At 49.9% G+C, this 27417-nt stretch overlaps 4 protein-coding genes across 4 annotated transcripts; 2 read left to right on the top strand and 2 right to left on the bottom strand.

Annotated features, from left to right (window-relative positions):
• Window positions 1-519: 519 nt before the first annotated feature.
• HOO65_040588 (Protein pal1) lies at window positions 520-2057 on the top strand (the record flags this gene model as incomplete). Its single annotated transcript, XM_071002789.1, has 3 exons — window positions 520-576; window positions 621-1125; window positions 1264-2057. The coding sequence occupies 3 exons, from the start codon at window positions 520-522 to the stop codon at window positions 2055-2057; spliced, it is 1356 nt and encodes a 451-aa protein (XP_070859431.1).
• A 1311-nt stretch (window positions 2058-3368) lies between these two features.
• Window positions 3369-4624, top strand: HOO65_040587 (fasciclin domain family; the record flags this gene model as incomplete). The annotated part of the gene is made up of 2 exons (XM_071002859.1): window positions 3369-4314; window positions 4491-4624. The coding sequence occupies 2 exons, from the start codon at window positions 3369-3371 to the stop codon at window positions 4622-4624; spliced, it is 1080 nt and encodes a 359-aa protein (XP_070859430.1).
• A 987-nt stretch (window positions 4625-5611) lies between these two features.
• HOO65_040586 (Transforming growth factor-beta-induced protein ig-h3) lies at window positions 5612-6985 on the bottom strand (the record flags this gene model as incomplete). The annotated part of the gene is made up of 1 exon (XM_071000687.1): window positions 5612-6985. The coding sequence occupies one exon, from the start codon at window positions 6983-6985 to the stop codon at window positions 5612-5614; it is 1374 nt and encodes a 457-aa protein (XP_070859429.1).
• A 5468-nt stretch (window positions 6986-12453) lies between these two features.
• HOO65_040585 (uncharacterized protein) lies at window positions 12454-13704 on the bottom strand (the record flags this gene model as incomplete). Its single annotated transcript, XM_071000686.1, has 1 exon — window positions 12454-13704. The coding sequence occupies one exon, from the start codon at window positions 13702-13704 to the stop codon at window positions 12454-12456; it is 1251 nt and encodes a 416-aa protein (XP_070859428.1).
• Between the last annotated feature and the right edge of the window lie 13713 nt (window positions 13705-27417).

Below are 27417 nucleotides of genomic sequence, written 5' to 3'. Positions count from 1 at the left end.
GTTCTTTGTCTCTTATAACCTTTCATCCTTCTTCAACACCACCCAAGTTACGCTACACGTGCGCTTATCGCTCATAGTATCTGGGTTGCCCCCTCCCCATTCGTTACCATACCAAAAAAGCACAGAAACAACACAAAGTAGCATTTAGTCGCGGCTTAGAAATATTCGGGGCTAGCTTGCTATTTCTATCGCTCTTCCTTTCACATCGCCTCTCGCTTTCTAGTCTCAAAGAGATAGGCTTCCCTCGTCTGAGCCCGCCTATTCTCGCTTCGAAGCATCACACTAACCGTTCATTCTTTCGCTCGTCTCTCAGGACCTAACGGGTTACTTCTTAACCTGGGATCAAATAATCCCTTCAGAAACAAGAACTCGCCACTTTCTGCTACCTTTAGCAACAATTCGCGTCCTATCACGCCAGTATCTCCATTCGACGACCCCATTCCACAGACAGTGTCCAAAAACCCCTTCCTGGACCCTCTGCAACCATCCAACTCCAATCTCAGAACAAGCACAATCAGCATGGCTGCACGCCCCGAGTCTAAGCTGGTGTCGGACACCACCGTGGATGAAATATTTGTATGTATTGAATTGTCGCTCTCACTGCTTCTCCCCACTTCCAGGATTCCTTATTGACCAAGCATGCCTTGCCCCTCCAACAGGGCTCATTGAGCGTTGAAGACTCTGCTTCCAAGAAACAGCAATCTCCCGGCCGTTCTCGCCCTCCCCGTCCCCTGGGAAATAATTCTGGCCCAGGTCCCGCCCCAAACCAGGCCCGTAGACCACCTCCGCCTGGTGTCGCTAATGCCCATCGTCCCTCTCGCTCCCAGGAAGATATGATGCGATCGAGAAGGGCGCCTCCCCGCTCTGGAGCGCCCCCTGCCGCTGGCTCTCCTGCCCGTCGCGGGGATCGCAGCTCTGACCGTACTGCTCCTAGACCACGCCGCAACTCAGAGTCTTCAATTATAGACCGCGAACGGCCGCTGACCGAGGAGGAAAAGGTCCTTCGTGAAGCTCGCCGCCTTGCCCGCATGAACACGCAAAAGACAAAGGAGACTGGCAAGAAGCCCAACAAGCGAATGGACATTATTGATCAACTTGATGCTTCCAGCATCTTTGGCATGGGCAGTAAGCTTGCTTTTTCCTCCTTCCATTTTGATGCATTTTCCCCATTCATTTATCCTCTTGGGTATTTAATCGGATAAAATGATGATGGAAAAAAAAACCACCATATTAAACACTCTTACTAATCAAAATGAATTGTAGTCGTCCACCATGATGGTCCATATGACGCCCTTAACGCCCATCGAAACCGCGGCAGCAGCCGCCGCGCCCCAATGAGAGCGTTCCCTAAGAATTCGCTCAACAACTCTATGGGAGGTTCTGGTCCTCTTAACGCTCGGCCCGATCACCAGACTTTCATGGGCAACAACGACTCAGATGCTTTTAACGATTATTCTGTTGCTGCCCCTAAGGCTGATGTTCCCGATGGTGTTTTTGACCCTACTAGCCGTGGCCACATAATTCACGGTGACGAAAGCTTGGGTCTCGGCTCTTCAACCTTTCTTGAGGGAACCCCTGCTGCGCGTACTATCATCCAGCAAAAGCAGGCGGAGGATGCCGAACAGATTGCTGTTGAGGGCCTGAAACGCCAGAAGTCTCTTGCCCACCGTCTGCGTAGTGTCCGACGGCCCAACCGCAACTACCCTGACGGATTCAAGGGTGCTACCCGCAAGCCTTCTGATGCCATCCCTTTACCCAGCAGAGCCGGTGGCATGGGAGAGAACACGCCATTTATTCCTGAGTATGATGCTGAGCCTGAGTCTCTCACTGTCCGAGGCAAGGGGGGCTCATCTAGCCCTCCCCAGTTCCGCGGCCGTACCATGTCTGACGATGTGACTTCATCTAATGCTACCTCGGGCGGCGGTGGCGGTGGCGGCGGTGGTATTCTTTCTCGTGTCAAGAGCTTGAAGGGAGGCCGTCGCAACCGGTCACAGACTGAAAACTACGATCCTTCTATGCCCATGCCCAATACTACTTCTCACGGAACTGCAGTCTAGGGAAAACTGGTCCAGACTCTGGGTTTAAGTAGCAAGCGCAAGAACAAGAGATCGGGCACAACAACGTCCATGGACCGCGACTAGGATCGCCACGGTTGCGATTCGACGTCTAAGGCCTGGCTTGCTGCTGAAGAAGAGGAAGATATGGGAGTTATGCGTACGACGACTACCACCACCACTAACACTGCTACTAATACCCACAGCACTGACACTGGGGTTGACACTCGCACTAGGAGCAGTGCCAGTCCCTGTACCAGTACTAGTGGCTACAGTAGTAGAACTAGTGCCAGCACTCACAGTACCCGTGTTGGTCCACGAGTGGTGTTTTCCGACCTTCGATCACCTGCGATAGCTACCAATGCTAAGCGTTCGGCCCAGGGCTCCTCTTCCCTTGGCAAGACGGCGAAAAGCTTGTCACGGGGCGTATGATCATTCAAGTAAAGAAAACATCAAAATAAAATCATCCATGCATGAAAAGGTAATTGTATTTGAAAAGTGGAATTACATCTTGTTTTCTTGCAATGCCAATTCTTGTTTGCGTGATCTTGTTGAACATATTGGGGGACATGTCCTGTCGTTCCTTGCCTTCATTTCGGCCTTCTTCTGCAGTACATTTGCTCTCTCTTCTTATTCCCTGCTATTCTCTTGTTAACTCTCTTCGACTCCTTTGATGAACTTTTTTTTTATTTTATCGCACTATCCTTTCCGTTTCTATTTCATTTGTTCTCCATGCTTTGCTTTTGGGAGGGGGCCGGAACCATTGTCATCTTTTTAGTCTCTTCTTCCACTTCGCTCTCTTTGATATTCTCTTCAACAACCAGCACAATGCGAAATTTTCTTTTCGTTCGGTGTCATTTCGTTTCTCCAATCCTTTCCTTTTGGGGCCTCTGGCTCTGCTTGAAACTTGCGTTGTGTCTCCATTCTTGATTCTCGGATTATTGATTTTAGGTACTGAGTAGATTACTATTTTCTATGCATGTTCTGTGCGTCCTATGCCTAGTGAGAATGTACCATAGTTGCTTTTGATTCAAGAAACACGTCAAGTCATGTGACATGCATCATGAGGTTTGAGCTTTAAAATAGCCGTATTTTAGCCGACCAACTCTAGCAACTACTATCATGACATGGCGTTTCTAGTAATAAAACAGGCTGCGTACTTGCCCTTGAAATTGAACTTTGCATATGTAAAGCGAGAAGTCTTTTTTTTTTTTTTTTTTCTAGTATTTTTTATTAAATCTTTGTCATGGCTTGGGCAGCTGGAACTGCCTAACGTTTCCTTATTTTTCATCCGCTCACATTCTCCATGCGAATATGCTTAAAACACTGCCATTCGAGGGTGTCTCAGCGGCTGTGTTGCTGGATGCTGAAATACATAGACGGGGCACATCGACTCATGCCGATAGCACCCCTGGGTCCTCCCATAGCCACAATCTTGCTAAATTTCGACTAGGCTGCCCTGATATAGATGATCATGTGCTGCTTGGTGGCATCGAGCCCGGAAGCGTGCTAGGCATTAGTGCCGAGGAGGACTCGATGGGCCTACAGCTGGCAATGCAGGTGCTGGCGCAGCGGCTGGTCGCGACACCACGGCAGACAGCTTTGGTGGCTTCGACGTTACCGGTAGCTACAGTAGCAAGGACGTTACGAGACGTATTGGTCGGTATGCAAGGCCGCAAGGCAGAATGGCGTGCAGTGCTGGCGCGTGTCTCGATTTCACGCGTGTTTGATTTCCAAGGGCTATGGGAAGTGATTGGCGATGTGGACGCCGCAGAGCAGGCACAGCGCGAGAACGGATCGGACAAGGAAATAGATCCGGGACGTTGGCCTTCGGATAAAGCGTCTGGCAGTGTGGTGAAGTCACAAAAAGATGTTGTGCCTGACATAGGCCCATTGCCACACACACAGCAGGGCACCCCAATAGCCGTGCAAAGTCCGTGGGCCGAACCAGCCAAAACGGAAGCGCCAACTCCAGCTGTGAGTGGCACTAATCATGGTCTCAACGCTACCCAAGAAGCTGGGTTGACAGCTCTGGAGCACCGCAAGGCAACATATCGGCCATCCTCAATGGAAATCCCTAATAGTGATGAGGATGATGATGAGGATGATGACCGTCATATGGCCTTTCAGTTCCATAGCGATCTAGCCTTAGCAGAGCAAAACAACTCAGATACCAAAGCTAATGCTGGGTCCTCAGTTTGTCAACTGCCAGAATCGACACCCTCAACACAGCCTCCCCCACAGAAACCACACGCCAAAGGTTTGTCTCAAGCTTCGAAAATATCCTACCATACCCTGTCTTCATCGTCCTCGCTATCTTCGCTATCGTCTTTATCCAGTCTCTCCGACTTAGAAGAAGTCTATGAAAGTGGGACTGGCCAACAGATGGGTAATGTCATCATGAGTAATGAGCAAACAATAAACTCTCCTGGACAGCTCTTGGAACACGGAGCCTTAGATCAAGATCAATTTCCGGCTGCTTCGCCTTCCCCTCCAAGGTCATTGCCAACTCCGACTGTCCCATTGCCAACTGTGCCACTGCCTGCAGCCTCAGCTACATTAGCTACTGATTTAGTATTTGATTCGGGGCTCCATACTACGTCGCCGCCATATTCGCTTATTACAGCTCCACCCACACAAGAGGGCCCAATTGTAGCAATACATGATCAAATTCAAATGCCTCACAACTCATCTACACCTTCACCGCCACTGCCTTGTCTTGTGGGCGATCCAACCCAAGAGGCAAACAGGACCGGGAAGATCCAGGCTCGCGCTCCACCAGCCCCAATACCAATACCAGAGCAGGCACCGGCACCAACACCAGAAACACCACCGAGTAATGTCCCGTCGATTATTGTAGTGACGCACTTCTCGATGCTGCTCACCTCTCTCTTTGCCGATACCCCAAACCGAATGGTAGCACATGACAATCTGCGGTTTCTTTCAAGCAAGCTGCGTTCTCTTTCTCGCTCACTGTCCTCGATGCCCCTAATAATCCTTACAAATAGCACCATCCCCTCCTCTGTGCAGCCTGCCACTGTATTTGGCTCCGTATCCAGCTATCCCGCAATGCAATATAGCATAGCAGAGTCGACACTCCGGTCCTTGTTTACGCCTGACCCGAGGTATGCAACAGAGAAGCACAACAGGCCAGCTTTTGGCATGCCATTTTCTCAGATTCTAGACCTGCATCTCCTGTGCTCAACAATGCCAAGGGACGCCACTGACGCCCAAAAGATGGCTCTGGGACAGCCTGGGCAAACTGCATGGGTAGTTGAGGTCTTGACAGATGAACTTGGTGTGTGGGAAGGCAAGCGAGGAGGGAAAAAATCCCGCGAACAGAGATGGGGGGCTGTTGTGGAGAGGAGAGGTATGTTCCGAGACTTACGCATATAACTATATTTTTACAATAGAGGCAAGCCAAGAAGACCATACAAAAGAAGCTGTAGCGATTCAGGACAAATTAGTTTGCTACATATATTGTGGTAGTACATACAAGCTGCACAAGACATAATTACAGGCATTTGTGCGACAAGCGCCCACCCCGCCCTCAAGCCTTACAACTCAATCTCATCCAGGATATGGTGGATGTGCTCCTTGAAATCCTCCAGTTTCTCCACTACAACTCTTCCCGTCTCCTCCTCCATGACGTTTTTAAAGTGCGGCATGGAGCCGTCCATCCAGTGGTTGTGGCCGCCAACCTTTCTCGAGTCATGCTCAACAAACTCTTTCAAGTACTTCTTGAGCTCGTCCAGCTCCAAGTCCTTCAGTAGCTTGTCATCCATGTGCTTGTGGTTCTTGCCATTCTTATGGCACGGCAACAGCACCTCGTCAATGGAGTGCAGAACGCCATCACGAGCAATGCCGTCCATGGTCTGCACGTCAACCTTATCATTCAGGCGGATTTTGACGTGGCCAAGCAGACGCGATACCTCGACGTCCAGCTGACTCTTTTCCAAGACAGTAGGGAAGTTGATCTTGCAGCTGGAGCCGATCTGTGCATTAGCCTCGCCGGGAATCGGGCCCTCCTTGCACTCAGGAGTCTCACCGGCTGTGCTCACATACCACAGGAACTCATCGCTAGCAACACGCTTGCCGATTCTTAGTACGCGGTGGGCCGGTGTCTCGTGGTGGCGGTCTTCCTCTTTGCCAAAGTACAGCGTATCCGAGTAAAGTGTGCGGTCAAATACAACGTGGTATTCGAGCACAACACGTAGATACTCTAGGCCATCGTCGCTAAAGAGCCAGTTGCGCACATCATCCTTAACACCTTCCCATGCCTTGTTAGACGGCACAAAAGCCGTGCCACCCTCAACCGACTGACGGTGTAGCCACTTGTCCAGACGAGTCTTGTCCAAGCCGAGCTTGGTAGTGCTGAAATCACCGGGGAAATGCTGCAACAGCTTGCCCTGGCGGGGCGGGTCGATCAGCACGCTGTCAAGCTGGTGAACAGCGCCGTTGGCAGCATCGGTGTTAGAGCCCAAAATTTTGGCATAGAAGTTGATGTTAGTGCTAGTCAAACCGGCATCGATTCGGATGCGCTGGAGATGGTCGCCAATGTCCTCCTCATGCAGCAGCGATGGGATAGTATGCAGAGCGAGCATGCCAGCGCCAGCATAATCGCCATGGGCAATATGGTATTTGAGGAACTCGGCGCTGTCAGCCGAAAACATGCGGTCCTTGACGTGGTCGGGTAGTTTCTCAAAAGCCTCGTCGTTGGGCACAAACACGGTGTATTTATTCGACAGGTCCTGCAGGCGTGCACGAATGTCGGGGTTCTTGTCAACGTGCTGCTGGAACTTGATGCTGTCGCCCAGGCCGCGAATGACGTCATAGACGGACTTGTCAGCCATCATGACAGGCTGCACAGGCAGAGTTGAGGCGTAGGCCCCAAGGGCAAACAGCGAGATGGGGATGGTGAAGTATCTCATTGCAAAAGTTTTGGGTGGCAATAATATTAGGATATACAAGAGTGCCAGTGAATGAAGCAATGGAGAGGGGGGCAGTCAGGAGACTAACCAGGTGAGCGAGAGCCCATGGTCTTTTATACAGCACATACATAGGCTGTGTATTACACGTTTCCGGTGGGGAAGGGAGCTGCTAGCTCGTATCTCCAACTTTCCGTCAGCAGATCTGATGTCTATTGCCACCACATAGCTTGCTTAATGACGTGCGTGCCGCAAGCATTGGCTACAAGATGGCCGCACTTAGTAAGTGCGAGGGGGAGAGAGGCAGAGGCAAAAGCCTTTGTGTTTGGTGTGAAGACAGCGCACACAACAGTCCAAGTTCTAGGCTTGTCTAGCCCGTCCTGATTAGTAACATTGAAAATGAGAGGGAGGAGGCATCTCAGAGACATGCCGTTAGTTGATTTTATTGGGCAAATCCGGCTCCTCTTCCCAAGTGTCCTGACGGTCGCGTGCGGAAATGTATTAAGGCCATTGTGTTAGTGGGTATCACGTGACCTGGACATATACTTTCTTGAAGCGCAACATTCTTTACACGCTATTTGTATTTGGTACATTACATATCTCATGGTCAAAAATGTCTCATGTGTCCTAGACCCAAGGGATAATTGAGACTGGCTTGGTAGTTTTGGCCCCCCGCCCCTCCCCCCGACACTCGGGTGTGAAGACGAGCCACCACGAACAGCTTCGTTCGTTGTTGTATCACGTGACACGCAACTTTAGCTGAATTAATAGCAGCCAAGGCAGGCAAATGCTTCGTGTAGAGCAAAACTACAGCATTGATGCTTTAGAACTCGGGTCTGCTCTCCTAGGCCTAGAGGGATACGTCTACTATCACGAGGCAGATTCAGGGTACGAGCTTCCAGACAGCTTGTGTCATTTAGATGCTTATCAAGAAGCCCTTTTCCACGTCATCTATCCACGGCTATTAGAAACAGTCTTACAGTGTCTCTAAGGAGGGCAGAAACCTCGCATGATTCTTCAAGATCCCTTCTTTCTTGCGGTGGTTGATGACTGCGACATTGCAGTTTGATTGAATTCTCCAGACAATCTCAAACAAGCCAAGCGTAACAGTAGAGAGTTGACAGCAGCACAAGATGACAACCAAGTGTATACTTTAACGAGGCACGGTTCTTTTTTTTTTTTTTTTTTTTCATTCTTTTGCTTCATACACGACACAAAAATACAAATGATAACTCATCAGATCGTAAACGCAAATATCTTACCTTCTATTTGCTGTATTCGACCTCCCCTCCCCTCCCCTCGGGTTTTGATCCCTGCACCGGCGTTACCGTGCAGTCGATAGAGGCAGGAGGATGTCTAGAGGAGCAAAGAAAGCGAAGAGGAGAAAGGTTCTCAGGTTAAGCAAAAATGCGGGGAGAAGAGGAGACAGAACGATGAACAAACCAACCAGGCTTCCACTAGAGCAGCAAATCGGTGATATATGGTCGAAGCGCGATTATGAAGGCGGGAAAAGCAGCGAAGAAGCAGCGAAGGGAAGCGCTAAGGAATAGAATAGAAAAAACGAAAGAGCATGTGAAGCTAAGGAAGACGAAAACGCCCCAGAGGCCAGACGCCGGGGCGCCAGTTGTCCCTTGCGTTATAAGAGCGGCTGAGGGGAAGGTGAGAATGAAGAGAAGGGCAAGACGAGGCACGAGAAGAGAGGGGCATTGGACACGGACATGGCCTCAAGCCTAAACTTAGGCCTTGGAGTGCCGTGATACCGAAACGGCTTGTTCAGAAGTGACGTGACAGCAAGTGGGCACAAAGCGGTGAAAGACATTGTGACTGACTAAGCAGCCAGTACGCGTTGTTTGCGTTGTAGATGATGAGGTATTTTGACAGCACGTACAAGGGAAGGGAGGACATTGAAACCAGACCAGACAGCACACAAAGTAGTGTGCTTGCTAAAGAGCAAGGTTGGAAAACCAGAAAAGACAAGGGCAACACAAGACAAAGTGAGTGAGTAACAGGGACAGGATGGGAAAGGCTGGAAAACCAGAATTGGTTGAAACCCTGGAAAGCTAGGAGGACGAGCGTAGAGGAGAACAAGGACGTGAGAAGGAAGAAAAGGGAAAAAAAAAAATGTACAGAAGTATAAAGACGAAAAAGAAGACAGAAGGGGGCAAGAAGATCGCCAGTGATCGACGAAACAAGTGGGGAGAACAGCCAGAGAGGAGCATGAGAGGCAACAAGATTGGCCCAAATGGGCGAGAACAAGAAAGAAGAAAAAAGAATGAGAAAAGGGAGGGAAATAGCAGGGAAAAGAGAAGAAAGAAAAAAAAAAAAAAAAAAAAAAGACTTGGTGGGCGGGTGAGGGGCCTGCATACTAGCACCAGGATCACTTGGATGCTACGATGTTCAAGGATAGTCAGCACGGATAGGAGAAGACAGAGAGGACAAGCAGGGCCAAAATGAAGAGGACAAGAAGAATAAGGGAGGGGAGAAAGCAAGAAGGGAAAAACTCGCCTGATGTTCGCAGTCCAGCCTTGCCATGGCCTGCCACAGTCTGCCATGGTCTGCCATGGTCTGCCAGCCCTCGGGAAATCCCCTTCCCATTGTCTGTATATCAAAGCGGGGGAGAAGCAACAGTGACAGGGACAAGGACAGACAGGTAATAACGAGGGGAAAAGAAAAGAAAAAAAAAAGAAAGAGGTAGGAGACATGACAAGGAGAGCCGGCTAGCACACACAACACACAGATATCCAGGAACAAAGAAGCCAAAGCGAATGGCTGGCCTCGCTAGTCAGTGCCAAACCTAGGGCTTGGGATGAATAAGGGCGCAGAGAGAGGAAGGGCATAGAAGGAGACGGAGACACGGTCCCGGAAATTAGGTTCTTCCAGGAACAGGTCGGGACAGAGGTTAGTTCAGGAACAGGAGCAAGGGGAGGGAAGGAGGCTCTGGGATGTCTGTCAAGTCAAGCTGGCTGGGCGTTGAAAGGGCTGGGCCCAATCAGGCCGGACTGGCCCCAGCCGAGCGAGCTACAAAGCAAGGGCTGGGAAAGAAAGGGGAGGGGGCAAGCAGCCCTTGGTTTTCCCTCACTCACTCTCTCTCTCTCTCTCCTGTCCTTTTTTATTCTCTGTTGGTTGGGTATTCTCCTGCATGCTGCATGCATGGTTTGGTGTGCTATACGGCATGGGTGGAAGAAGCATATGTTGTATTCAAGGTACCAGCAAAGCAAAGACCAGCTTGTAATAGCATTGTGACCTGAATACAGGCCTGTCCAAGTCAATAGCAGCACCAGCAACAAACACAAGCACGACAAAGCATGGAGTAAGGAAGAGAGCACAGCTGCTGCTGTTGGTGTAAGCTTGCACGCTGGGCTGCAGCCGCCTGCAGTGTACCGCTGACTGCAGTCCCCCCCAGCAAACAAAGGAAGCAAGGAAGCAAGGAAGCAATATCCAAGCTTTCCTCCCTTTCTGCTGCAGGTCTTCTGCAGGCTTTGTGCATTGCTGCATCGGCCTGCAGTATTGCCGGCGGGGCTAATGCAGGCTAAAGGCTTCCGACAAAGCAAGCTCACGGCAAGACCACTGGGTATTTCCTTTTTATTTTGTTGGCGAAAGCGGGTGTTGGCCCGTCCCGGGGCGAGTCAGATCGCACTATAGGTAGACTTGCATACAACAAATGGGTAGGTGTAGTGCATATACGGACTGTGTTGTTGTTTGCCTGGATGGTCTCGTCATTGTATGCACGTAGACAGATATGCAGATAAGAGATAAGCACAGAGACGGGCCCCCTCAGGACTAGGAGCCCCGATAAGTGCACAGCCAGGCCAGAGGAACAAACAAAGCTATTGTGGGGGGAGAGGGACGAAAATTTTATTTGGTGTTGTGTGTATCGATATCGACGATGGAGTGTAGACCTGAGGGCTAGCCATCTATATGGACTGCTACGTACCCATTGGCGTGCCTATAATGGGGGGGGGGGGGGGGGGAAGGGGAGGGGAGACCCAGAGACTCGGTCCTTTCCAGGCGGACAAAAAGAGACGAAAAATAGTGATGGAACTATAAGTATAGGGAAAAGAGAAGAGGGGGGGGGAGAAAGCCTAAGCTTCAGGTAGAGCAAAAAAGCGGGAAGAAACAGAGCCGTAGTTGGCCAGAAGAGAGAGAGAAAAAAAAAAAAAAAAAAAAAAAAAAAAAAAAGGAAAAAAAAAGAGTTGAAAAATAGAAGAGCTGGGGAAAGAATAAAATAAGAGCATAAAAATTAAAAATAAAAATAAAAATAAAAATAGAGATAAAGATAAAGACAACGATAAAAAATGATAAAAGAATTTATTATGTGGATACCAAAAACTGGGACCTGCATGTGCAGCACCACGCAGGGCAGTCAGTCACTATGGGAAGTCCAAGTTCTACAGGCCAAGTGCCCCTCACCCAAGTCGAGAAACATCTCGTCAGAACAGCCACAGACAAGCCTCACCTGAGGAGCCTAGACTCGGCCTTGCACCTGTGTGTCGAGGAAAGCAGAGAAAGCAGGAAAAGAAGCAAACACAGACAGACAGACAGACAGACAGACAGACAGACACACAAAGACAAGCAACGCACAACACAACACAACACAACACACAGTCCTCCTCTCGGCAGCACCCAAGAACACTAGAAAGCAAAAGCGGCAGGCTGGTGGCGTGGCTATCAAGATCAAAGCACCGCCCAGCCCGGAGCTTAGGGACAAGGCTAGCTAGCAATGATCGGTACCTGATCTACACAGATACACTCGCAGGCGGCTCGCACAAGCAAAGCAGGCAGATACAGACATAGACGTAGACATTCGCTGAACATGGCTTGTTATTGAGGCTCCCATCCATGGCCCAGCGCCCAAAACAGCACAGTTCGTCTGGCACCAAGCACCATAGACACAACAAATGAAAGGGTAATCAGATTGACACAGACAGAGAAGAGAAAGTGACGGCAGAAATGTGAATATTTTATGGTTTTGTTTATATTTTAAATACAAGCAAGCAAGAAACACTTTCAAATCATAAAAGAACCTCGAGAAGAAATAGTAAAAGACCGTAAGAAGAGAAAGACTGGAACGTGAAGACAAGAGTAAACGAGAGCACCGGAGATTCATGCTCCCTGGAGCACCATCGAGACAAGAGCCAGCGGGCTGTGGGACAAAGACGTAAAGAGCGTAGACGAGTTGAGAACAATCATGATGTTGAAAGAAAGCGAGAGGACGTCTGTGGCAGACAAGGAGCATATCCGATGCTCAGAAAAATAAAAGACTTCAAGAGAAGCGCAGAAAAGACTGTAAGAATGGAAGAAGAAGAAGAAGAAGAAGAAGCAAAAAGAAATCAAGACAAGAAACCCGTGCTGTCGTAGTATACATGTGCGCCATTTAACCGTGTACCGTATCCGCGAAAAGAAGAAGTGAAAAGCAAATACCCCCAGGAACTCCGTGATGAAACCCAATAATACCAATACCAAAAGCGCGCCTACTTGCTGCGCGTGAACATGCGGCTAAACATGTTCTTTTCCTTTGCGGCTGGCTCACGCCACTTCTCCTGTGACGACCGCTTCTGGAGACCCTTCATCAGTCTTTGCAGGCCGGTTTGGGGCCGCGAGTCCGCTGAGTCAACTTCATCGTCAGAGTCAGAGTCATCAAAGGCCGACTTATTTTGGCCGAGACCTGAGAGGCCAGAGGTTGCAGGGCGTGCACCCGCCGCCATTGGTCGCGAGCGCTCCATGCACAGCTGGTGGAACAGTTGCATGTCGTCACTGTCAACAGTCTGCATGGCCCTAGGCGAGATGGTGCCAGTGCTGTTGCTAGATGCGTGGCCAGAGGCAGCAATGGAGTTGGCATTTGAGTGTGAGCGCGAGTGGTTGCGCGAGTGAGTGCCAGTGGGGAAGGGCGAATAGAGCACCTTCTCATCCGGGCGGGGCGGCCGGCGAGGACCCTGGCCTTGGCCTTGACGCATAGCAAACGACGAGCTGTGGTGGTGCGATGAAGTGGTTCCGGGGCGAGCAGTGGGGGTCATGGGCCGCGCCAGAGATGTAGAGCGAGGGGGAACTGAAGCATCGCTGCGGTTGAGCACACCGTGGCTCTTGGCCGTACGCAGGGCGCGCGGCGAGCGGGGAGCACGCAAGGGAAGCTGAGGCAAGGGAGAAGTAGGAGGAGGCAGCTGGGGAGGCAGGTACGAGATGCTCGAAGCATCGAAAAACTTGGGCATTGGAAGTGACACAGGGTCGGCCGTTGAAGGAGGCACGAGATGCTCCGACCGTGAGAACGAGTCACTAGCCTTGTGCGAAATGAAAGCCTCGTGGCCAACTGGCCGGGGCTGGTCCTTGCGGACAGACGAGATAGCAGCAGCAGAGGGAGACAGAAGAGGGCTGCCAGCATAGTTGGTAGCAAAGAAGAGTTCAGGGCTGCGAGTGGATGTGGCAGGCATGGCATAGGCACCGTTGAAGGTGGTGTGGTCGTTCTGCCATGAGTCCCATAGCTCGTCGCCTGAGGCCTGGTACTGGTAGTCATCGTCGGCGGAGACATCGCTAGCCTGGTCATCCATAAGACCCGGAGCTGAGGCTTCTGAGTTCATGCTGCCACGGTCTTTGCGGACCTCGGCGTATCTGGCGGGCTTGCTGTTGTGAGCAAAAGGGTGTTGGTGAGAAGCAGAAGAGATCTGGAGATCTGTCGGCCGACGCGGTCTGCGGTCAGCCATGGAGTCACTAGAGGCAACAAGGGCCATTGTGTGTGTGTGTGTGTGTGTGTGTGTGTGTGTGTGTGTGTGTGTGGTGAAGGCGTGTTGTGTTGTATGTAGTTGGACAAGAGATTCTAGATATTTGGTTGGTGCTGTAGCAAGCTTCGCCAAGGCAGATAGATAGATAGATGATGACCTAGCTATGGGAGCGTCGAAGCAGGTACGCGTAGTCTAAAGGGCAGCAGTGAAGCCGGAGCGCGTGCGTATATGTAGTTGTATAGTAGAAGAGTGTAGTGGTTGTCTGGGAAAGAAGTTCGAATTTTCAACAGCAAGTGGAGGCGGAAACAGCTGAATATGAAGAAAAGAGAGGGAGTAGGAGCTGGGGTAGATGAGAGGGCTGGAAGTAAACAAGACACCGCAAGAAACAAAATAAAAGAATCACAAATAATCAAGGAAAGAAAGATAAAGAAGAGAAGAATAATGACAAGAGCTGGTGACGATGTGAGGAATGAACAACAACATAGCAAGAAGCCCAAGAGTAGAAGTGGCAGGAACCTCCTGGGATGGCAGGCACTTGATATAAGAAGGCCCCATGAGGGAAGGGACAAGCACACAGAGCAAGAAGACCCAGCGAGAAGGAAAGGACAGGGGAGGAAGAAAGGGTAAAAAAAAAATAAAAAATAAAAAAGGCAACTGTAAAATGCAGGGATTGATTTATTGAATCAATAAAATGGTAATAAATTCATGAGGTCTCCTAGCTGTGTGGAGCCAGCTAACGACCCTCTGTTTACTGTTGAAAGACAAAAAAGAGGCAGGTATGAACTCTAGAATCGATAAATTCAATAAAGTGCTCAGTTCTAATAAAGGGCCAAATCTGGAATTTCATCTTGACGTCCCTTTTTATTGTCTTTTATCTATTTTCTGATTTTTCGCCTTTTTTTTTTTTTTTTTTTTTTTTTGTTTCCTGCTTCTTCTCTCCTGCTGCTCGTTTTTAACCTGGCAGACTTGATCTCGAGTAAAAAGTACGTCCAAGAAAAAGAAGGAAGAAGAATTGCCCGTAAATAAATTGCCGTCTTCTTGTAGCGGCGGAGCCTGAAGAGAAGAGCATGCTGCCATGGTGCCCTAACCCTAGGCTTTCAGCCCGCCCTAACCCTTAACAACGACACAACCCACCATTCGTCTCACCTTCTATGAAAGGCAAGACACACATCCAACAACAGCAGACAACAGACGGCATAGGAAACACATGGACGATGAAACGAGGCACAAGACAAAAAGTCAGTCTACACTATGTTTTCCCATACTCTGCATACCTTATGACTACATGGCTGCAAAGGCCCTCGGTTCAAAGGTCAGTCACTTCATGTATCAAGAGCAGCGGCGTCATGCCCAGAATCTTCTTTCTTTTGCTTTAACTTGGCCACTGCGCCTTTTTGTTTATTTCTTTGCTCTTCCTTAGGAGAGAGGGTTTGGCTCACATGTTCATGCGACTTGGGTGGCTCGTCATGCGTCTCTCACTAGCCCGGGACGCAGCAGCGACGGACTGGACTGACTTACAGAGGGGGAAAGTAAACAACAACAACAACAACAGCTAGGCCAGACGAGGCGAGACAGAATGCCACAGGGCAGGCATTAATTGAATTTCCTTTTATGTCTTTTTTCTTTTTCTTTTTCTTTTTTTTTTCCTTTCAGCGCGCGCTCCATTCTCATTCCTTGGTCGCGTTTGCTGTGCTCTTGGGCAGAGATTGCCTTCTATCCCTGACCCCCCCCCCCCAAGCCCAGGTTTGCATATACATTGTATGGCTGACTCCTTATGGCATGGTACGTACGCAGGTGAAGATAAAAAAAAATGAAAAGACAGAGAGCAAACAGTTTGGTGCAGTTTGTCTGAGAGAAAGCAAAGGATATCTCCCATGTCATTGCTCGGATATCTATCGAGTCGTGCCCTTGTAGGGCCGGCTGCGCTGGACATGGGGGCATGGCGGAGAAGTAGATTGAAGCTGGCTGGACTTGGACTCGCTTGTTGGCCTGTGCGTCTTTCATCTTCAACCTGTTCTGCTGCGGCGATCTGTATTTGTCGGGATATGGGACAACTGCTGATCTGGGGAGGCCGAGGATGGGCGACGCGAAGGAGAGGGGACCAAGAGACAAAGGACAAGCCCGTATCGTATATGCGAGCGCGAGAGCCTTTCGTTTGTGGTGGCTGTTGCAATTGTTGTGATTGATTGTTGTTAGCACCAACGCTAGGCGACTCCCAAACGCCGAGCCACCCCGATTCTTTGCCTTTGCCTTTCCTTTTTCTTCTTCCAAGAGACAGACATCATGTGGCCAGCCGTAGAACAGGCGGTCACCAGCATCCAGCCCTTTGTTTTTCTTTTCTTTCTTTCCCTTCCCTTATTCCTGGCCGACCATTGGCTTGGTAACGGCGAGAACACAAGCTAGCTAGTGTAAACATTGTAGATGCTATAAGCCAACATCGCCGTCAACAAAGAGGTCTTCGACATGCGTGACGGGGGTTTCTAGGCTTGCCTTTGTGTTTCTTGCTGTTGTCTTCGATTTATTTCCCTTTAACTGACGTCCTTTCAGATGCAGCGTGCTACACTCATAGCTCGCTGCAATAAAGTTGGCTAAAGGAGCTTGAAAGAAGGGAAAGGCTTGCCAGAGATCGTCGTCAAGCATTGTGTCAGGCAAGAAGTCGGACTGGCATAGGCTGTGGGAGAGATGGAGAGCCGTTCCCCTGAGCTAGGCAAATTGAAATCAGGCCTGCGATTTAGCTGGTTACAGAAGGTTGGAGAACAAGAAACCAGGGCCAAGGGCAGGGTTCCATCCGGGGCCGTGGACCGTGAACAGCAAGGAAGAGAGCTCGAATGCGCTCTCTCTCTGGCCCCCTTGGGGCTGGGCCGCCTTTTTTTTATTATTTTACTTTTAGTTTGGCTCAAGATCCAGAACTTGACGAGATGTCTGTGCTATTTAGCCCTCTATTACTTATTAGCCCTCTATCTATCTGGCCGCACAGAGCGCAGAAGCATATTAGCCCTCTTTCTTCAAACCTTGGCCTAGAGGAGAAGGCGAATTTCAGCGCCATGGCGAGAGCCTAGACGGCTGGAAGACCACAGGCCAAAACCTGCTAGAGGGTAGATGAAACCGGGGTAGGAAGAAGAAGAAGCCTAAGGCTAGAGGCTAGAGGCTAGAGGCTAGAGGCTAGACACTTGGCCTGGGGCCTTTTGGCGGGTAAATTGCGAGTTTATGTCATGTGCAGGAAGGAGAAAGCCGTCCAGCTGAGAGAAAGACATAGGGTACAACAAAGAAAGGCAAAGGCGGCGGAAACAGAATAGTAGTTGGGGGTTAAAGGCAAAGGCAAAGGCAAAGGCGAAGCTCGCTGCCAAGCTCTTCCTCTCTCTTCGCATAACGGGGACGTGGATGTGTGCAAGACGCTGCTTGATTGTCAATGGCAGGGAGGGAGGGGGAGGGGGACAGGAAGGAGGACGAGAAGGCGAGAGGGGGAGGAGCTTTGCATGTGTGAATCGACAGCCCATATCACATCTTCAGTTGTGGCTGGTATATTAACGGAGAGGCCAACATGGGAGGGCTTTTCTGGGCCTTTTCTATTTCTTTTTTTAATTTTTTTTAATTTTTAATTCGTTTTCCTTGTGATAGAAAGACGGCTAGGAGAAAGCCAGGAGCACCGCCTTGCTGTTGGTCCTATTTTGTCTGGTTGCTTGTGTGCATGTGCAAGCGTCGAGGCTTCTTCGTGATGCCGTCATATTGACGTTTTTATTCTTTTTTTTTTTTTTTTTTTTTATTCCAATGGCCTCTTGCTTGTCTCTTCCTCCACCACACTGCGCTCGCCAGAACTAGTGCACCAAACTTGCTCTCTTCCCTTCCTCTTCCCCTTGCCCTGCCGCTGCCCATTTTACACTTTCTACTTGGAATTTTCGCCTCTCGTCTCATCCAGCAAGATGCGCCCGCAGTCGCAACAGGAACGCCCGGAGCTGAGCCTAGCTTTCTACTTAACATGTAAAGGATGGCTTTTAGGGCTCTTTAGGCCTTCATAGTGCCCTGTGATGGTTGTGTTGTCAAATGCCAGTAAATAGGGCGCTATTAGGCTGGATTCTGGGCCTAGCCGCTTGTGCTAGCCTCCTGATCGCCTAGGGGGTTGTGTAGGCGTGCCCTTAGGGGCGCCTCTCCTGTTCTTGGCCCCTGAGTTACGGCGCCGTGTGCTGCACTGCCGCTGTACTTTCACAGTCTTGTCCCCTGTTTTGCCCTCCACCCCCTGTATTTATAGAGCTTTTATTCTTTATTCTTTTTTTTTTTTTCTTCTCTCGCCTGGTGCTACAATCACAGCATGGCATGACAAGTAGGCAACACATGTTAAAAGCCACACCAACAGTGGCCACGACTGCACAGCTTACAGCTTACACAAGCCAGGCTTTCATTCCTTGGGGCTTAACGAGAAAGAGAGAAAAGGAGAAAAAAAAAAAAAGAAAAAGCTCGTCCCCAGCAACGGCGTCACCGTCGTCACCGTCGTCACCATTATCACCGTTGTCAATGGGGACGAGGGGAAGGGAGAAGAAGAGACAAGAGAAGAGGGAAGGGAATACCTGACAAACACAGGCCGCAGGCTGCACTATCCAAGCCCCGTCTGTCTCCTCCTTCTCCCCAGTCCTTCGGCTGCCTGTTAGGGCTTGTCACCACCTATACAGCACCGGACAGAGGGGAGAGAGAGGCTTCTCGATTTTCCAGATCCCATCCATAGAATACACGTGCCTTCTTGCAGGCTCTTAAGCTACTTACTTACTTGCATTGTGAAACATCTCCAAAAGGAGAGCTCCAGGAGGCACAGCAGAGCGGGCGGGCGGCGGCCCTTGGTGTAAGTCACTAACTAGCGTATAGTACATCGCATCATAGATACCATGTGTGTGTGTGTGTGTGTGTGTGTGTGTGCGTGCTTATCCGCATCTTGTAGCTTTAGTGCTATACTTCTTCTCAACGGACAGGACCTTTGGGATTTATTGTGTAATACGGGTTACACACTGGCACACTCCTGCCTGTCCTTCCTCCGTAAGATCGTGCCATATGGAATTCCTGCTCTCCCCTCGCCCTCGCATACACCCAGCAGCACCACAGCTCTAGCCGTCAACCAGATGGCTCTTGTTTGTATACCTGACACACGCAGGCCGGCTGGAGCACAGGGGCAGCGAAAAAGGATCAGAAGAAGAAGGACGATAGACTTTCCAATGGCACCGCGCACAACATGGCGGAAGCACCAGATGGTGGTAGAGGCAGCTTGCTCCTTTCTTCCTTTGCTATGCAGGGGAGAGAGAGGAGAGGGAATCTGCTGCAGCGGTGCCAGCATGCACAATACACTGCCGCCAACTGTAAAAAAACGGAATGCTACTATATGACGTTGTCCTCTATTCGTGCCAGCCCATCGTACTGTCAGTGCCGACCTAGCAATAACTTGCTGCACAGGCCAAGGCCACAGCCAACACAGCCCACAAAAGACCCAACTGGTCGGGCAGAGCGAGCCAGATGGATTGCCTGTATTCTTTTATCATCTTATTTCTATCTCTTCGATCTTCTCTAGCGCTTGAGGCGGAGAGCTATAAGCGACGTTTCTGGCCCTGGGAGACCTCCTCCGGCAAGTCCCTCTAGGCAGGGCCACCGCCATAATTAGCTGTCTTGGTACCTATACAACAATAGCAGCAGATCAAGCAAGCCGACTGTAGAACCCAGCCTGCACCTCAACTGCCGACCCAGAGTCAGCAAAGTCCCCTTTCTTAGCTCTGGCTGCTTTGCTATGTTCTTACATTCAGGCCTAAGAGTGAAAATAGAGATTATATATTAAAGAAGTAAAGGAATTCTAAGAACAAGCACTTTTGGGCATTCAGAGTAGTACGCCAAAGCAGAAGGATGGTCGCCACGCCCTGGATCTAAAGAAACCACAAGTCTAAGGAGCAGCTTAAAGCCGCTGGGCCGGCCTTGCTAAAGCTGTTGGGCAGTGGTGCTAGCTGAGCAGCAGCGTGTAGTAGAATAGCTGAGCAGCAGCAGCAGATGCGGTGGCATTCTGTGCAGGGTTATGGCATGTGCCAACCCTAGGTGGCTCTCGCTACGAAGCTCTAGGACTAGCCAGACTAGCAACGCCCATGTATCCATCATCAGTCTCTTGCCTACTTATCCTCCCGTCAAGCCTGGCTTAGCCAGCGCCAGTTGTGGGATCTTTGGAATCGGCCTAGGCACTTTGAAATGTAGAGGATTCGATTTCTCTAAATCGTCACAGGCACGAGTGTCCCAAAGGCTGCGCCTGGAAGGAGATAGGAAGCGAGCGGGAGAACGACGGTAGCCGCCAGGAGATCATACACACACACGCACACACACACATACAGCACGCGGCCTAGCCTGGGAATGAAGCTGCTAGGCAAGCCGGAGATACAGCACAAGAATGATGGGAGATGCTAAGATAGTTGAAGAGGATCAAGATATGACTCGGGCCCGGCTGGGAGCTTGCGCTTGTGACTGGATCAGGGAGAGCCAGGACGAGCTGGCAGAAGAGAGAGAAAAAGAAGAGGGAGAGCCAGGCTCCGGCTTGTCAGTTTATGCAGGCGAGTTCTGACGTATCCAGTTGTTGTTTTTCGTGCACCTACTATTTGCTCGTTAGCCTAGTATTTCCTTTTTGTGCTCTTTCTTTTGACTCTGAGCGCGAGAGACATACATGGCATCCCTTGTTGCCCTGTTTTCTTTTTTCCCCTCCTTTGGGGGGGGGGGGGGCTCAAGGCGAAGAAGCGAAGGCAATGCAAGGCGGCTTTCAGGGCTTCGAGAGGGAGAGACAGGGCCTGGCAAGGCGTTTTGGTGCTCTTGTGTGTAACTGTTTACTTGGCCCCCCCCCCCACTGAAAGTGAGGTGGCTTGATGCGCTAAGTCGACAAGTCAGACTTGGACCTAGCTGCCAGCTGGACGCCTTCCCCTTTGCCTGTTTGGGCTTGCATGCAGCAGGCCATCAGCATCAAGACCATCCATCAATCCGTTATCGTGGTGGCCAAGTCAAGCCCTCGCGGGTGCCGCGGACCAATTTGGCGAGCAGCCATGCCTTGAACTGAACTGACCGGACCTGCTGCATGCTCCTGGGCACAGCTACTATGTCTCGCCCCTCTCTATACAGGCGAGAAAAAGGTCCTTGTCCCGTGTACTCTGTGCTCTTTGCTTGCCTGTCCGTTTGATGCAAGGGACAAAATTGACACCGCGGATGAATGTCACCCATGCAGTCATCCGTAAAAATTCATACAAAGAACAAAAACAAGAGGAAAAAAAAAAAAAAGCCCCGCTGCCAAGTGGAAACCATGACAATACGATGGGGCTAGGAGAGACATTGCAAGACGTGGCTTTGTCTGTCTAGAAGATGTCACCTCTTGTGCGCGTGCTGTGGCTTGCTTTTCGCTGCTTGTCCACGCAATCAATTCCGGGGGCTTGACGCCGTTCTTAGATGGCAAACTTTGGCCTTAGACAGGTCCTTCTTAGCCACGGTCCCGCCTAGTTTGCGACTCGTCTCTTGGGCTACTGAGTGCTCCCTCACACTAGACTCGAAGAGGCTTGGAGCCTGGATATTGTAATTTCCAACCCTAGTCTGCCATGTACAAACCCTAGACCGCACCTGCCCCACCCGCCGTTAGATTGATCGTGGCCTTCGTTTCTTCCGCCTCAGGCCATTTTTCTTGCTGTCAAGCTTGTGTTCAGGCTCCTTTCTTCCTCTCTTCCTTTTCGCTGGGATTTTCGTCACATCATTCTTCGCCTTCTTGGGATTTTTAATGCGTGACCGAAAATAGTCGCTTTCATCTCATGTTAGTCTCGCTTACAGGCTGCTAGAGCATAATAATGGCCAGACGTCCGTGGGTATGTTACAGAAATGGGTTGTTGTGCCGCATGACCTGAGCCTTGGAGATCTCGGGATATTATTACCTTTCTCTTGCTGCATGGAAAGCCAAGTGGAAAAGATGGAAGAAAAAAAAAGGTTCATGCAAAGCCACTCGGAACGTGGCGAATGCGTGCACCGGTCGATTGGCTTAGCTGGAAGTTCCCAAGTTGTCGTGATCGCTAGTTCTATACTAAGAAGCACCTGTTATTAGAATGCCTACCAGAACCATGGAACTCGTGCGTAGGAAAAGCCGGCACGGTTCGTGATGGAAGGCATCTTCTCTACTGCGTGGCGGCGCCCCAAAAATAGGCACTACATGGCAGCTCTATCGTTTGCTCTAATTAAAGCCCATGAATTATGCCCAGCACGTTGCTGTCTTGGTGGCAGCTGCTGCGTGGTGCCTTGATGGGACACAGTTTTAATGTCCACTCCGCGATGGTAGATATGTGTATCGCATGGCACCTGCCGTGGTGAGCGGGAGAAGGGACAGAGATGGACTGGTCAACTCCAAAGCAAACAATAGGGAACCGCTGGTCGGCTCAGATCAGCTGTGTCCGAATATCGTGATAGTTCTTGTCAGCTAGTGTTTCACGCCGTAAGAGCACTCACACCCTATTGTGTGCTTACCCCTCAACATGTTTAGGACGGACGAACCAACTCTTCCTCCACGCGTCTGGCGAACTGATATCCAGCCGGGCTTTACTCAAAATAAGGGACCGGCGCCCTTCACGTTCTGTAGTTTTGCGACTCGCTATTTTTTGCTGTGCATGTATGAGTTTCACACGCCTTTCAAGGGTTGGCCTGCTTCCTTGCCCGTGTTAATTACTGCGGCCTATTTCAATCCCTAGATGACAGGCTCTAATTGCGATTCATGGTTATCTCATATATTTGCCCTGCTGGTCCGCCCTCGAGCCGTAGTGTCACACACGATCCGCGACGGGCGGTGCTTATGGACTGCAGCCCAAGGGAGAAATAGGGGTACAGAGACGCTATCACACGGGAGGGAAGCGGCTTAACTGTTAATGGCTAATCGAGCACATTATATCCTGGTCACTCTGCCCCAAACCCTTCTTTTCTTGTCTTCTTGTTTGTCGTGCGTCGTGGTGTGAGGGCGGGCTCATGTCTCCCTTGGCAGCTATCGCTCACGGCCTCCCTTTGTTGGCGGGCCATTAGTGTCAGGTACACTAAGGGCTAGGGCTCACAGGCCATTAAATTGTTGATCTAGAGTTTGCGCCCTTCGTCGCCCAGTCTTACATCGACTGCAGGAACAGCAATCGACTGACAATGCAAAGGGCGAGGGGCCACTGGAACTCCCTGAGTTTGGCGCCATTGAAGGGCAGCTTGAACCTGAGCGTGTGTGACTAGTTAGATAAGAATAGAAACATATGATTAGAGTGTTCGTAGTTGCTTGGAGGGATATAATATATGGAGCGAAGGGCAGTAAATTGAACTATCAAAGTCTTGTAGCTGAGACTCATGTTGCACAGCCCTGGAAATCCCCTCCTATACTGCCGTGTTTCTCGTATGGCCTAGGATGGCATTTGCTTTTTCCTAGCATGCATACTGCCAATATATCGAATTTTGTAGAGTCCCGCAGGTTGAGCCGACGGGTTGTTTGTTTTTGTATGAACCATCAACCTCTAGCCGAGCTGAGGCGGCGAAGCCTGCGGTTGGCCTGCATGGGTGGCTTGAGAATAACCGACATGAGTGCAGCTGAGCTGCAGTGTGAGGCTGGCCTCTCAAATGGAGGATGTGATAGTACGTATTGCTGTACCAAGTGCGAGAAGGTAGGCCTGCGCCCTAGGCGGTTGGGTAATGAGATCTACTGTTAGTGTGCCCGGCAATCCACAGCAAACAGTGATCCCGAGAATAAAAGGACCGGAATTCTGCTCAACGCCGAGGAATAAGCTTAGCCAATCTCAAAGCAAGCCATTGACCATTGGCTTGCATCGCGATAGGCCAACGTGGCTGATTACCGTTTGTGTAACATAGAGACTACATTCCAGACAAGACTGAGGAGAACTATGCAAACAAGGCGACATCAAGAAACAACTTTTTGTCTCTAGCAGGGAGTCGCCGGAACCTAGTGAGTCAGTAAATGTAGAGCAAATGTAGAATCGTATCATTCTGAGTCGCCAAGAGCTTTAAAAGAGAGAGTTGAGACGAGGTTGAGCCCCTTCCATCTTTACTCTACGATGGCCATCGTTCGATGTGTTGTTGCCCAAAACAAAATCAAAGAATACGAGGAATAGCCAGGGCTGCACTCGCGGAGGACGTGGAAGTGTTGGCTAGAAGCTAGTGAGTCGCAGAGCCCAAGATAACATGTCATCCCAGACCCAACAGTCGCTTGAGGCCAGCGACTATCACACCATGCCAACCCTCATCAACCACTATGAGAAGGGCCACGTCAACCTTACAAACCGCATGTAGGATGCATTGTGAATCGGCTTCACTCGCACTTCTATATGCCCAAGTCAATCAGTCCACCTGCGACGCAACTCTGCTGACCAAGCCAAAAGTGGGATGCCCCGTCCCATCCATGACCATAGGCGTGTGTAACATCAACCGTAGCAAGCTCACCCGGGCCTCTAAAGCCAAGCTCTGCCAAACTTGACATTATGGAAACGGAGGGAGGATGCACCGGACGACGGGCTTTGGATACCCATTGTTTACGGCGCTTTTTCTCTACTGCATCCCGAGGTCTCCGCCCACCCGGCCTCCCGGATCTGGAACTGTACAACGTACACATTTACATCCTATTATATATATATATATTTGCGGCCAACGCACGGACTTCTGCTCCTGCTTATGCTTTTTGCCTTGTAATATAGGCACTGGCAAGATACGCACATAAAAACGAAGGGATTGTACAAATACTTGACACGTATTTTATGCCTCACCAGATTAGCCCGCACCGACGTTGCCACTGCTATCACTCCTTCCTGTTTAGATACCACGATATAGCTCTAAGGTTACTTGAGATGGCGTACTTTTTCTAGCTAATATTGCAGTGAATATTTTTGCAGTTGCCAGATAGAGGCGCGGGCTTTTTTCTTTCTTTCTTTTTTTACTTTCCCTGAGATGGTAGTTATCTCTGGAGTGGGGGTAATTGCCCGTTGTCATAAAAGTGCAGCAGAATTACGCTCATATATGTACACTCACCTCACTTGCTCCTGGCTACTGGGTAGGCTAGCAGCAAAACAAGTATCAGCAATAGTAGCAAGCGACAACGGCAACGGCAACATCGGCGGTTGTGTGGTGGGGTTGTGGGAGAAAAGAAACGATGCGGGATGAGACCCATGCAGAGCATGGGGTATCTTTATCTTATCGGGTGGGGGGAAGGGGGGAGCGGGCAAAGTAATATACTATTGAGCAAAACAATGGAGGGGAAGCAGCTGATGGATATGATAACAGAATTAGAATGAATGGATAGCAGGCGATTAGAGTCTTAGGCGTTGTGATAGACGAAGAACAAAGATAAAACCCAGGAAGGACCTACGAAGGTCAAGCTTCTGGAGATGTCGCTATTGATGGATGGATGATGCTGGCGTTGATAGCAGCTTCAAGCCCCTATCCCTGTCCTGTCGGGCCTTCCCCCCAATCACATCTTAGCTGGCAGCGTATAGAGAGATATATAGCACGGAGCATAGTATGTAACCAACAACAAACTTTGCGAGCCACGTAGCTGTGGACCAAGGCATCGAGGTAAAACTGCACCAAGGCGGGCCTTTTCTTCTCGCTATGCTCTTGTTCTGTCGATCGTCTCCTTGATATTCTGTAAGGGAGGAAGAGGAGGCTGTGTTACCCACCCGTTCTCCGCCGTATTTCCTTCCTTTTATTATAGGTTTCCTTTTTTGTTCGCTCTAGTTTTTCCCGTATCCCTTTCCTATCTGTTCTAGATTGCGCGGGCATATTTTGGGGGGGATCTATAAGGTGGCCAGTGTACTGTAATGTGCATGTGCGTCTGGACGAGGGAACTTCGTTTGGTTCCTTTTTCCACGCCCCTTTTGGCCCTTTGGCCCTTTGGCTTGTTTGCTCTGTCCCCTGCATATCAGTATGTCTAGCTCGAGATAGAAGAAAAAAAAAAGAGCGCTCTGGAGACGTAAATGGGCTTTGGGTTTGCGGCAGAGGGAAATAAATGTATCCTCTTCGCTGAGATGTGGCTCCAATTGCTACTAGTAGTACCATGTCAGCCGCGGGGTCAATCTAGCTGCCACACACAAGCCAGGCAGGCACACCTGTACACGTATACAAACATGCACCCTTATGCAGGCCAGAGTCGTTGTTCCATTCGCATCTCAGTCCACAAACCCGAGTCAAGCCAAGCTAGCCGCCTGTGTTTATAATTAGCCAACACTTAGGCCAAGGGATGCGAGTTTCTGCTACTTGCGTAGTGGGTTGTTGCTTCTTCGTAAACCTAGGTTCAGCTTGTGATCAACTGCCTAGCTACAGCGGGGCTGCAGGCCAAGAGGAAAGGAGCATGAAGGCAAGGGCGAGCGAAACCTGGTCTGGTTAAACCCTAACCCCGTTGACTTTAACCCCTGCTCTAAACGTGCCAAAGACTAAACGATTCCCTGTACTTCTGTCTTCTTTTTCCCCCCGCCTTACAACCTCACACTTTAGGAGTTTTTTTCTTTTTTTTTTTTTTTTTGGCCTCATCATTCAAAATGATCAGGTGCAGCTAGGACTCGGTAAGCAAGAGGAAAATATACATACAGATTTCAAGGTCAAAAGCAGACATATCATGTGCTGTTGACTGACGTAGTTGACAACTAAGCTAAGCTAAGCTAAGCTAGCTTAGGGTTACGACAATGTGAGGGGGCTATGCCAAGATAAAGAAAGTCCGTAAAAGACAGAAGTGGCAGGAGGGAGCATTATCCAGCGAGAGGTGATGTGGGGGTGAGCATAATAGGGCACCTATATTAGCCATGGTTTTTCCGGCCATAACCCGAAAGTAACGACTCCTCAACATCGGCGTTGCGTGGAGTTCAGACGGGCAGCCAATACAAAAAAGAATCAGCTGGTGGCTGGGACGCATCTTGGTTGCAGGTTTTGATGTCTGCTGCAATGTGACAATTATGAAGAGGCCTTCTGGGAGGCAGACTATCCAACAAGCCCGGCTTTTATCGCCATTTTAGAGGCACATTCATAGCTTCTCCAGGCTGCCAAGACACCGCTATAATGTGCGTTGCACCCGGCTCTGTCTAGCCTGAGGATACAGCATACTAATTTCTGAGTGAATGAGTATTTGTCTTACCCAAAGCCATACTAAGGTGTGAGATTATGTGAAGCCAAGCATGCTCGTGATCACAACGAAGCCTAGTAGGAGTAGTTAGAGTTAGAAGCGCCAAGAGGCCATGTTGAACGGGAGCTTCTCCAACTCAAGAGGCAACTTGCTGAATGTGTATATAAAGAGACAAAAGCCATGCCAAAGAACAGGCGCGGATTGTGAAACTGAAGTCCTCAAAGACAATACCATAGAAACACTGTCGACAAACAAAAGAACCAGCGCAAGAACAAACAAGAATACCACGCACACACACACACACACACACACACACACACACACACACACCCCCCGCCTTGCTATATTCACACCCCCACATTCTGCCCATCTTCCTGGTTATTGCCTTCTTAGGTTATAGCCTTCCATCCACACCTGCAAGCTCCTTCCTGCTTCCTCTTGAAGCCGTTCTCCTTATTGCTTTACTTTGCATATAAGAGAAGCTCTTGTCTTTTCTTTTTTGCTGCCTGTTTGCTGTATCTTTCTTTCTTCCCCCATTCCTTCGTGGTTTTTCAGATCACAGCCTCCTGAGTTTCATTTAGGTCCTTCTTCCATTTTCTGTGCTTCTC

Source organism: Ceratocystis lukuohia (assembly GCF_044167205.1).
Source record: "Ceratocystis lukuohia strain C4212 chromosome Unknown Supercontig4_pilon, whole genome shotgun sequence".
NCBI classification, from domain to species: domain Eukaryota; kingdom Fungi; phylum Ascomycota; class Sordariomycetes; order Microascales; family Ceratocystidaceae; genus Ceratocystis; species Ceratocystis lukuohia.
The sequence above is the reverse complement of the archived record's forward strand: the minus strand, read 5'-3'. Positions and strand labels throughout refer to the sequence as shown.